This window comes from Micrasema longulum, unplaced genomic scaffold (genome assembly GCF_059751315.1).
Source record: "Micrasema longulum isolate JH-2025_06_02 unplaced genomic scaffold, ASM5975131v1 h1tg000371l, whole genome shotgun sequence".
Lineage (NCBI taxonomy): Eukaryota > Metazoa > Arthropoda > Insecta > Trichoptera > Brachycentridae > Micrasema > Micrasema longulum.
Genome location: NW_028277572.1, coordinates 487,010 through 500,202, shown reverse-complemented (window position 1 = coordinate 500,202; position 13,193 = coordinate 487,010). Strand labels below are relative to the sequence as shown.

The window sequence follows — 13,193 nt, the reverse complement described above, 5'->3', positions numbered from 1 at the left end:
GGTTTCAATTTAAACTGCAGGCATAAAAAAACGAAAAAAAAGTTATAACCAAGTAACATGCAAAAAGTTATTTTAAAAAAAGGAAATATTTGCGTTCTTATTATTTACCCATATATTTCGATTTTTGGGGCCATTTTTAACGAGTTGTAAATAACTCACCATTAGAACATACGAAGCACAGTAATTTCTAATAAAAATATGTCAATCGAAGCTAAACTGGCAGTGCACAACGGAGTTTTAGTCCCAACACTTATGTATGGAAGTGAAACATGGAACTGGCAGAGGAAGGATGAAAGCCGAGTGAACGCGGTTGAAATGCGATCTCTTAGACGAATGTGTGGGAAATCAATGTATGACAAGGTTACGAATGATGAAATCAGGCGAGAGTGTAAATCTGAGACAAGTATAATTGATAAGATTAAGAAAGGGTCTCTGAGATGGTTTGGTCACGTAGAACGAATGGACGACGAAAGAATGGTAAAACAAGTATATATGGCGAAAATTAACGGGAACGTTAGACGAGGACGACCAAGGAAGACGTGGCATGATCAGATAAACCAAAATCTTAAGTCTGGTCATGTCAAAAGCAGACAGAACCGAAGGGCATGTATGACAAGATGTATGAATGTGGAAGAGGCTAGGATTGTATGCCAGGATAGACGTGTGTGGCGGTCCATTCTCTCTGCCTACCCCTACGGGGAAATGGCGTGATGGTAGTAGTAGTAGTAGAACATACGAATCAAGTTTGGGTAGAGTGGGGTTCGAACCTCGGACTTCTGATCCGTGAGTCCGCAACCTAGCCACGAGACCACAACCCGATTCAAGTTATCAATAAAGTTCATAGTTTTCAATATATTTACGTACCCAATAAATGAAAATTATTAAAATGTTATTATTTTACATTATTGCGTCAATCTTACATCGATTCCTAGGGATAAAATTATACATTTAATGTTTCAAAGTTCTCGGATTACATCAAACGATTTTTTTTTTATTGAACATATTTGATTAATAAATTAACCGATCTGCCCTCAAAGTGTTAAGCCTTTATCATGGAGCCATGACTGGCGCCCGCCGGAAAGGTTAGGAAGGGGAGTGGTGGCCATCTCACATACATACATAATGTACTACCAGATAACTATGTGAAATATATTTTTTTCACAGGGTCAACGTTATTATCAAGTTATTCAGAAATATTAATTGTATTCGGATTAATGATCTCAAAAAACCATGATAGGAATGATCTTATTTGCATTTATATCGACTTAAAAACTAATAAAGAACACAACCAGAGAGCTGGGGAGGTTACACGGCGTCTATCACGAGCCCCCTAATAAATGTACCAAAATTAATACTTAGAGTGATGCTTCGATGTCCCCTCACTAAGATATTATTTTAATTCACGAAGGTACTGGACATTAGACAATTAAAAAAAAAAGAGTCATTGACACATTTCTGGTCATGCGGTTACAAGAGGAGATCCCAGCAGAATGCTCTTACGAGGTTTTTCTGTAATTTGAATGATTTAACAACAAAAACACGCACGACTTTTGCTCAATTTCTCTTTTGTGGCCCCGAGAGTGTTAAATGTCCTGGATGAACATATTAAGTTCTCCAAAACGAAAGCCATTTTCAGGAGAAGTATACAGGTTTGGATTTTGTCTAAAGGAAGAGACCACTGCAGGAGACTGCAATAGATTTATGTACTATTGTGTTGTCCAGATGTTTATTGGAATCTATGCTTATGTAATAATTTGTTATATTATTTTTTGCTATTATTTAATAATGTCCATGCTTTCACTTTCCATTATGTTGTATCCCAAATCACCCCAGAATATTTTTTTTTGTAATATATATGTGTTTACATGAATAAATAAATAAAACATAACCCTAGATTATTGGAGAGTATAAAGTAAGTTAAATTCTACAAATTATTTATAACCATGTATTTTTTAATATTATTTTAAGCACTAGGCGCTCCCAATACTTGTAATTGGCGGCTTCCGTGGAGTAGTGGTCAAAACTCTGTTCAAAAACTGTTGACTCACGCTGTTCTGTGTTTGATTTCCCGGTTTTGTTTCCCGGTGAGAACACAAAAAAAAACGTGATTTTCCTCAAACCTGTTACATTAACAACATTACAAATACTAAAAATAGGAAGTAAAAATGAAAAAAAAAAACACTATTTGTGAATTTTTAGCTACATTTCTTTAAATGTAAAAAGTTGGGTTTTTTTATCGAAATTCATTTGAACATTGAATTCATCTCAAGTACGTAATGGCGATGTTGAGGGATAAATCGTAATGTCCGCGGTTTAGAAATGAAGTATTTAGTATTTATCATGATTTTAAGAAAATAAAAATGGTCAGAAGATATTGAATTGAATCCTCTTCGAGCAATTCTACCTATGAAGATTGAAGATCTCGAAGGTTCTTGGTGAAAATACTAACTCACATTAAACGGTTTGGCTGCAGGGTCAAATTTATATTAGATGTTACTGATAATTTATTAGATTTTTAAAAATACTGACATGGATTAATTAGAGCATTTTAGTGACATAAAAGTGATAGACATGTTTCTTTGTTGGCCATTGCAGGGATATTTATCTTATTTCAATATACGTAAACCCTTAGCCGCGGTGTGATGCAGTAATCGCATTAAAACCTTCGATGGATTAACTAGAAAAATATGAGAACTCTCGAATGAAGAAATAAGATGGCCTTTGTGTGCAAAGCCGATGATTTATCATCAACTTGATTCAGTTGAGGAACTATTATTACCTAAGCCGTCACGACTAGCGTCACAAAAGGGGACATGCTAGTATATTACTTGTAATAATGTACACGGAGCATTGTATATCATTTGAAGAATTATAATTCGCCCATTCTTGCATTCGTCCGAGACAGCCGTGTAGAAATATTCAATTTATTATTGCATTTTGTGTTTTATTGAACAACGCTTCATGTCTGCGCTGTCTATAGCTTGAATGAAGGGATCATTCTTATACTTATTCTAAAAAATAGGGGTCAGTGCTTTATAGGCTCATGACGTCACTGTAAGCCGTGTAGATTTCGGTTGTGACGGGTCCCCGTAAATTATTTCTCGCCCTCCAAACCCAGTGGCTCAATCACAAATAACTATCAACATGCTTAAAAACATGCTAAGCATTTGAGCGATCACAATGAACAATAATGAACATGCTTAAGTTATCGCAGTCATAACAAATATGTTAATTTTATAAATATTTGTAAAAGGCAGATTTGCCGTTTATGTTAATAAAATAAATAAATAACTCAACGCGTGTGTAATCTCCACGTCAACGCTCGTGCCGGTTTGTTTTTGTTTCCTCGTAAATAAATACAGTTCATTGGCGAAAAATCGGCGTTTACTATAAAAAATAATACAATATAGGTAATGCATTTGCAAAATAGTAGAGTATCTAATACAAAAAAGTAAAAAATAATTACAATTACTATGGCGACTGCTTTTCTTGACATTTGGCTTGCCAACCGCCGGCTAAATGCATGATAAATAATAAATATAAATAATAAATAAATAAATGAAAATAGCAGTTTTTGAATATTTTCCATATTTACACCGGTGAAATTCAAATATGTGATTGCGCCGCAGGATTGATTATACGTCGCGAAACGTAAATATTTTGACATTTAATATTAGGTGTTCACGGATGTTCCATTGTGATCGCGAATACGATAAACAACCATGGTGAGAAATTGTTATCACGTCGCTTATTAGCACGTCGATAGTTATTTGTGATTGATCTACTGCCCGGATCCCAGATTAAAGTATCGGGCTATTACGTATATCATGTCTGCGTTGTGTTTTATAATTAAATACAAAACATGTAACAAACGCATAATATACGGCATTTCGATCCATAGGTAGTTGCCTTCGTTGCATCTCCTTCTCTCGTAAATATGTGCATGTATAATAAATATTATGGAGATTTACTCTCTTTTTTTCAGATTGTTGAGGGCAACGAAATTTCTTCCAAATTTGAGATGTATTTAGTAAGAAAATAACGTGTCTATTTATTATACGTCAAGCTTACGAGAAGTCTAATGTAAATTATATTTTACCTATTCAATTTTCGGTGAGATGGTAGAATCCTATAATTATAATAGGTAAATTTTATTTAAACCAGGGAAATGCAAAAGTTTCGTAACTAAAATAAATAAAAAAAACATATTTTATGGTGTATTTCGTCTTACATTTCGAGTTTGGCAATGCCCTCTTAACCAATAACTATGTCTAAAATTCGTCACAAAATAAAACTGATTTTGAACTATGTTTGTCAAAACGATGTTATAAAATTCAAAATACCTTTTAATTTTATTCATTTCTATAATTATTTATGTACCTGACATAATATGATGATTATTTTATGATTATATTATAATCTTAATCTAAAACATCGAAACTAGCAACTAGATACAGATGCATTTAACATGTTAAGCACAAGAAAAGTATCGTAAAAGGTTATTTGAACCGTTGACGTACAAATAAATAAATAAATAGTTTAAAACAATAAATTGATTGATGATTACCTGTCATTTAAACTTTTCCATCAAATTTGACACCTCTACAAGCAGATAATTTCTAGCGATGACGTAGTCAAGATCAAAATGATAAAACTAGTTAGTTATAAATTTTCATTCAATATTGATTATTTGCATAACAACAGGCCAAGACGCCTAATTACAGCGGGAAAAAAAACACAGAACCACGCAGACTTCAAAGTTGAACAAAATCACCTCAAAATTATTATCTTCTCACTGGTAGTCGAACCGTTAGTCACTACACCACGTAGTAATTATATCCCTTACCGTACCCAGTGGTGCAAAGCGCACTTAATTGGCACTCCAATAAGAAGTTCAGCCCTACGGGCAATTTAATATAAAAAATGTATTCTTACGCGCGGTAAAAAATAGAGCATTAAATTGTACGGCGAAATTCTTAAAGATGCATGAAAAAAAAAGATTAACATATTACAACAGAGATGAAGATCATTTTAGAGAAGGTAATATAGAAGTCTAGGCATCTACAGGGCTTATGACCAGTCATTGGCGGCCACTTTACACACTGTGTAACATTCACCATTCTGCCCATATTTAAACATCTATATTCCTTCAATCATTTCATCTTCTGATGTTTGTGAAGTATAAGAGCTGAAACCTTTATTTATGTGGGTGAGATTCATCTAATTGAATTATTTCACCTACATACTAGGCAACGCCTGAAAATTGTATTTTATTTAATTTCTATACTTCTTCATAGACCAGGATGGAGAATAATATTTTGAGTTTGTTCAATTTTTGTAGATAAGGACTGGGTTTTATGTTAATATTAACAGCTCCCCAGGGAGTTAAATCCAGTCCTTGTCGACAAAAATTTGGACAAACTCAAAATATTGTTAACAAAAATGATTTGAATAAAAACGAACTACTTTGCATGAAGTCACTAGTTCTCCCGAATCAACCAATGATGAGAAAGTTGTGATAAATTTCTGGTGTACAGTAAATCAACTGATTAATCAGAAGAACTCAACGAGAAGAAGGGGAAGATACCTTGAGTACTTGATAAAAAAAATAAAATTGAACTTCTTCATTGTAGCGAATCTAGATCATCGTCGCTACATGGCATGTAATGCCACCAGTCTTACATTTTAGGTGCCGGTCGAGGTACGTTGAAATATCGCAGTGTAGAACCACATTCAAAACAAATATTTCACGATCATCCCGCCAGGAATCGAACCCAAGACATCAAGGATGGTAGGCGAACGCGCCAATCTACAAAACGGCGTAGACTTATCTCCATTCGATTTCCTTTTTCAGGATTTTTACCTAGTTAGCCATCGGGTCAAAAATACTCATCGAGTGTTCTGGTTCTATTTCACACTCAGAACCGTATTCTTTATCCGCCTGGCACCGCAGCTGTTGCATTTTGATATAAAAGTATACCGCGTGTAAAAATAAAATAAGTATTTGTTAAATTGGGTATTAAAACAAAATTTAGTTCAAATGAACTAGAAACTAAACTCATAGTGGGTATGAGAGTAAACGAACGACAGGTAAGCGTGATACATAATACAGAAATAGATCAGAGGCCGCCATCTGTTAAATGTCAAAATACCAAAACGTTAATCTATAAGAAAATGACAATAAGCATATCACTCCACTTGTAGCTATTTGGATATATCGAAAGCAATTCAGAAGAAACGACAAAATAATATAACGATGGGTAGAGGCTAGGAGCACAAACACGATATCTTCGGACGTCGGACCAATACCAGTGTCCTTCTTTCCTTCCCTCTTTACCCCCTCCTCACTTCATAGCATAGTCTAGATATTAAATCATTTTTTTGTTATACAACAAGACATAAATGTAAAAAATATATATTTACATTAATGTCTTGTTTTATATTGAAATTTTATAACATACATACAATAAACAATATTTTGAGTTTGTCCAAATTTTTGTAGACAAGGACTGGATTCAACTGCCTGGGAAATAAATTCAATTAGATGAATCTCACCTGCATAAATAAAGGTTTCAGCTCTTTAACTTCACAAAAATCAACAGATGAAAGAATTGAAGGAATATAGATGTTCAAATATAGGCAGAATTGTGAATGTTACACAGAGTGTAAAGTGGCCACTTATACCAGCTACTGACAGGTCATAAGCCCTGTAGTTGCCTAGACTTCTACATAAACTTATCTTAATGATCTTCATCTCTGTTGTAATATGTTAATATAAACAGCTCCCCAGGGAGTTGAATCCAGTCCTTGTCTACAAAAATTTGGACAAACTCAAAATATTGTTGTTTCATACACAGAACTGTTCTCTCCATACAAAAAGTATTCGTTGAACATATCCCTGTGGATGTTTAAGAATACATGTAAACTGCGGCTCGATACATGTAAACTGCAAAAATCTCTCTTCAAACTGTTTTTTTAACACTTGAAGGTGTTTAATAAATAATGACCCGTTTAATTCATTGTTACCTAGCATTTTCTTTATATTTGGGAAATGCACGAGAGAACTGATCTGCAGATATGATATGAACAAATCCAATTTAGCTTTAAATGACTTTACAGAGCTTATCATTTCAAGCACACTTCGGGTTTTCTGCGTGTACAAGGGAGTGATGTGCAAATATTACTCCCCGTTCCAGGCCAGCGTGAAGAGTGCAGTCTCGCCGCTAGACAAGTTGCAACAAGTACTGTCAGCAATGGAACCACGCATACATACAATATCGCAAACATACGAACGTATTTAATAAATCTAGGCACTCAAAAAAAAATTAAAATCGGGTTGTGGTCCTGTGGCTAGTGTCTCGGACTCGCGGACCAAAGGTCCGTGGTTTAAATCCCACTCTACCCCAACTCGATTCCATTTTATAATAGTGAGTTATTTACAACTCGTTGAAAATGGCCCTTAAAATGAAATATTTGGGTAAATCATAAGAACACAAATATTTCTTTAATAAAAAAATAAAATAATAAAAAAACTAACAAGTAAATAAAAATAATTCACATTCTTAATTAATGTTTATGAAAAAATTCTGTCTCGGTCGAATAGTTGCGCGGGCGCCATGGTGACCGCGGGCAAGGGGTTGGGAACCTCTGATCTACACCGTTGACGATTTTCTGTATTGTTTAAGTTATAACTAATGCATTTCAGTAATTTAGATAAAAGTACCACGAAAGTGACTTCTAAACATAGTAGAAAGGGGCGTAGTTTGAAGAGATCGATCATCGTCATAACGAAATTACGATGACGATGATTTACCATCATCGTCATCGTAATTTTCACATCCGCACCCAGTGGTGCAATATGTGTTATTACAAAAAAGTGGGATTGACTACTAACTTATGTTTTTTTTATATTTTTTTTTATTTGCGATCTTACATAATATTTCAACTTTGGGGGCCATGTTCCACGAATTATAAATAACTATATATTATTATAGAAAACGGTAAGTCGTAGTAGAGTGGGGTTATCTTTCTCGGATGTCGGATAGTAAATGGATGAAAAAAGTGATGGACTGGACGCGGAGACTCCATACCGGATGGTCCGATTACACCTGGAGGGTTGCGGGTCCAAGGTGGTAAAGGGTGGGGGCTGAGAGGGAATTGTGGAGGTCCAAATGGGAGGCCTCTGTTCAACACTGGACTCAAGAAGAAGGCTAAGTAAGTACAAGGGGCGAACCGTGTATAGAAGCGATTATGCGCAGCTTACCATTATATTTGACTAACCATAATGATGTTTTACTGTAATTTTATTTACATAAAAACAAATAAATAATTACAATTTATTTTTAATCATTTCCACCGTTTGTATCTTTATCCTAATATAAATATCAATATGAATAAAGCGCGCCCAGCGCCTGCGGTGAGCCAAGAAACTAGCTGATTATTCCAGCTTAGTTTTTCATACAAATAAGTATACTATATTTTGGTGCGGGTTTTTTCTCCTAGGTTAAACTTGTAGATTACACAAATTATTTAAAGATTCTTATTTGGAAAACAGTATTTAAAACATTATTTCTTAAGGGCTATTTTTCTTTGAGATGGTACTTTCGACATAACACCATTTACTTTTATGCGTCATATTGCAGGACATATGGCGCTCGACGCGGCCGTTTTTAGCACTATTAATTTCTAGAACAATTCGGCCAGTTGACATTTCAATTGAATACCTAATATCGACTGAATTCATAGTGCTATTTATTTATTTAATGAGTTACGTATTAAAGTAATGGATAATATATCACGAAGTTACATCGTTTGAGTTGATTTCATGGATGAGAGTTGTTGTATCACACAGAACCACAGAAAAATATCAATTTGTAGTATATATTACTTACGTTACATTATGTACCTTCTATGTAGGTACAAATATATATTTTTTATAGCTTACCTGTAAATAAAATCACCATTCGCCACTGGTAATTACGTAGATAAGAGTGGGGTTCCAACCTCGGACCTCTTACCCTTGAGTCCGCTACACTAGCCCCGGGACCACAACCCGATTAAAGTAAAAATATTATGTAAAATGTTACCATATTAGGTAAGTAATACAGCTGTATTCTGGATAAATTTATGCGTATAAATGACGTCATAAGCATAATTTTATATCTCGCAGTGCCTGTGTGCATAAGGAATGAAATAATAAATTTATCATTGGTGCGTAAGTTTTGATTTGCGGTTTATATTATTATTATCATAATATTATAGTATTAATTATTTAAACCAAGCTAGCGCCATCTGTGTCTTTTAACAGGCACTGATTATTCACGTGGAAATTGAAAATACCAAGAGAATGTATCACCACAATCTTATCTACCTATAACCTATACTGCATACTCATTATTTACTTTTCTGACACATACATACACACCCTGGGTGCACTAGTCACGTGAGCATACATACACACACACACACACACACATGGGAGAATATGTAGAACAAGCTAATTGATATTCTTTAGAATTGTTATTCATAACACCCACACAGACCCATTGTTGAAAAAAAGTCATATTAACATTTCTGTACGTGTAAAGCATGTAGGAACGTATGTAGTGCACTTGAGAGGATGAGCGGTCTGCAGGCGTATTCCGTCACAATTTCGTTTCGTAAGTTTGTTTGTTCGTCATATATCCATCTCGCCCTAACGCAATCAAAATCGTATTTCGCTCTCGTTCCCTCATTCGATACGAATGGATTCACGAAAAGAATTAGTTGCAGAATAAGGCCACTGACTTTTTTCATACAAACGTATTCCCATATTTTCTCCCTGGATTATGGCACTATAGCGATGATTTTTTTACAAACTATAGATATTCACTATTGACACCGTTTGTTTGTTTTAAAAAACATATTTTATAGAAGCTAGGACCATCCAAAAACATTTATTTATCTTAATTTTTCCCTTAAAATAAAAACAAAATTGGATCAGTTTTGGGGTGCGGAAAACGGGATCGCAAAAGTCGATTTGGGCGATTTAAGTTAGACATAATCAGTGCGACAATTTCCTTTTTTGCACAGTATTCGAAGAAGCATCTGTGAGAGAGTGTCATAAATGTTTTTTGTAGTCTATGGCAATATTTACTGGTTTTGTAACAAATAGTAACGTTTTACATACAGCTGATGATTTAAAAAAAAACGTTTTTAAGAAAATTTATATCCAAGAAAATGCAATGGGAAATGTACATTTTCATTGTATGTCAAAACCACGTGGAGGCGGCGCATGCGCAAAGCCGCAAAATGACTTTCAAGAAGTGACGGTGCGAAACGCGAAACAGAATATTGTCGGAATGTCATTCTGGCAGCTGAAATGAATTAATATTTAGACGTTCTGTTTCTGTGTGTATGCGGCCGATGCAAAATGGGAACAGATGGAAGAGTTTGTGGGAATCGCGAACACTGGCCTCATTTCCCGGAACATTTAACATAAATATTTGTACGGCACGCCCGCTTCAACATGACGCGGGAATATAAATAGTACCAAAGTACGCAGTTGGCGTCAATTTCGAATCCAATATGCTTTTTCTAGGATTCCAGTAGGAACGTCGACTAGTATAATTTATAAAGTAAACCCGATAACGAGATCGTCAACACGTCGATAACGTCTGGCTATCGCCTAATCACCGCAAAAGGTTATCGAGTCGTAACGACTTAAAATGTTGAAATAGAAAATTATCGATGCAACAATAATTACATGTATTTATTCATGATGGCTCGTGGCTGGTGGCTGATGTTGTGTATCTGGGCTGCGTTACTTTTACATTCGACTGCAGTTTCATGCATGGCTGACATTACCTACTCTGTGGGACTTGAACGATTCATTCTACGACTCCGAGTCGATGACACTTGAAAGGAATTTCGGATGATTACAATAAGAATCCACAGAAAATATCTCAATTTACTGACTTATTTGGTAAATTATTGCGGGCATACTGACGTGTTATTTGGAAGTTTGAAATGTAAACAAAAGATATTTACCCTTTTTAATGCCGTATTCTTGATATTCTGCAGCTCATTTCTTATTAAAGAAAACCTTATCATGGTATCTGAGCTGAAGATCGAGCTCCCGAAGGCTAAACCAGGGTAGTCTGAGGACCTGTGGCGTCTTCGCGCGTCTCTCTCGGCGGCTAGCTCCGCCCTCTCACTGGGGCACCTGAGCCGAGAGAGTTCCTCTATCTCGGGGTCCTGGTCAGGAGTCTCTCCTTCTCCCTCGCCCTCCCCGCCCGAGCACCCCTCCGCCGAGCCCCGTGGCTCCCAGCGGATCTCCTCGTCCCTGAACTCCTTCAGGGGACGGTCTCTATCTCTCCTCGCGGGTCTCCTCTTCTTCGGAGTGTCGGAAGTCTTCTTCGGCCGGTCGGAGTCGCTGTCACACAGATCGATCGTATCGATCACGCGAAAGTTCGCGTTGCTAATGTCATTGTTTTTATTTGTCACTATACTGTCAGATTTAAAGGCACTTTTGTTTTCGTTCCTAATCAAACCGTTTTCGGAAGGAGGCGAGTTGTTATTGTCTACATTGCGAGATCGCTCGGGTTTGCTAAGGGCAGTTGTCAAAGTTTTGTTGTTGCGATCAGCTGGTTTGTTTCCGTCGGTTTGTTTTGGATTATGTCTCGCGCCGATTGAGGTTACGTGGCCCGACGTATCGAGATGGACGGCATCACCCCCCGAGGGGACGGAATCCGGGCCGGCTGGGACTCGCGTGCCCCTATCGCGAGGGTGGTGCTGATGCCCTCGTTTTTTACCGGTCCCGAACTTAGTTTCCGACTTGACATTTCGTCGTCGCACTTCACCGTCCCACCGTACCCGCGGCCATTTTGCCTCGACTGATCGTCAGAGGTCGTGCGCGGCGCTTCGTTGCGCCTGCGCGTACGGCGCGCGCTACGCGACTTGCTAGACATCTGTCGATCGCCGCACGAAATAGGAGCGCGCGAAGTTTTAACTTTATTCTTTCGCGACTGCTTCTTAGCGAATGGAGAATTTCCCGACAGAGGGGACTTGTACTGAACGTTGGCAGCTCCCTGATTTACAAACATCGCGCCAAGATGACAAACGTTTATTAATACAAATTGCAATCAACAATTATTTCATTCAAAATGATTGGTAAAATTTACTCGGATCTTATGATTGTTCGAATAATTTGGAAAAGCTTGCAGGCGTACGGAAGTAAGTACCGAACTCTACGACTGCGGGGACGTAACTCGTGTGAATCGCGAGTGCAGATGTAATATTTGGCAATCACGCAAAAAGTGTAAGGAAAAAGTGGATGGTTTCCCCCATCGTTCATCGATATACATAGTCGAAGATCTGCCTCGACAAGCAGCAGCAGCAGCGGTACGCAGCGTGCGGGAGGCTATAAATACTACGGCGCGGCGCAGGCCACTGCGCGCCGCCATATTTGGCCCCAGCAAGTCGAAGACCGCGCCACAAATAGAACCGGGAACGAGAACACTTGAGAAGGCCCAGGCGCAGTTCGAATTAGATAAATGTTCCATCAAACCAGACAATAGAATTAACAATTTATGAAATAACTCATTGTCAGTGATGTAATAATTACCCTCATACTCGTGAAACTAAGAATTCATTCAATACACTTACATTTTTATATCACACGAAATCTCTACACCTTTCATTTGGTAGTTTCTTGGCACTCATTGTCACCAACCTACAGTGATTATAAAAAAATACTTTTTTGTAGACACATCAATTTATTAAAATAATCATTTTATTTATTACAAAACTTTTCAAGGACGTGAAAACCAGGCATCTCTCTGGTAATTTATCTGGAAATCAGCCAAGGACGTAAAAGTAGTACATTTTCAGATAAGTAGAACACAAAATTGGATAAGGAAACTTTAATGATGCTGATTCGATTAACTTTTAATTTATTCGTGCACACTATCATTGTTTTTTAGGAGACTTTTTCAAATAATTACTTTTTTAATTAGTCAAAGAAGTTCATTTTAATTCACGAAATTATAATGATTGATATAATTACAGGGTCTAAAAAATAAAGAGTACATAATTACATGAATTTATATTTCATAATCATTTCTTAGATCAAATTTATAGTGTACAGATAAAAAAAATATCTTTATACTATATTTATTTATGGAGTGTTTTATTGTTATTATAATGTTATGATT

The 13,193-nt window shown here is 36.4% G+C and overlaps 1 protein-coding gene across 9 annotated transcripts in view; it reads right to left on the bottom strand.

Annotated features, from left to right (window-relative positions):
• The window catches only part of Tm1 (tropomyosin 1), a 99,289-nt gene that overhangs the window by 58,673 nt on the left and 27,423 nt on the right, over positions 1-13,193 (bottom strand). Inside the window, exon 1 of one of the 9 annotated variants that reach the window (XM_088225551.1) lies at positions 11,029-11,864. The exons of the other annotated variants lie outside the window; for them this stretch is intronic. Within the exon in view, the coding sequence (XP_088081677.1) occupies positions 11,029-11,091 (63 nt within the window). The 5' untranslated portion in view covers positions 11,092-11,864. Of the gene's footprint in view, positions 1-11,028; positions 11,865-13,193 lie in introns of those variants that run through there. 9 annotated transcript variants of the gene reach the window in all.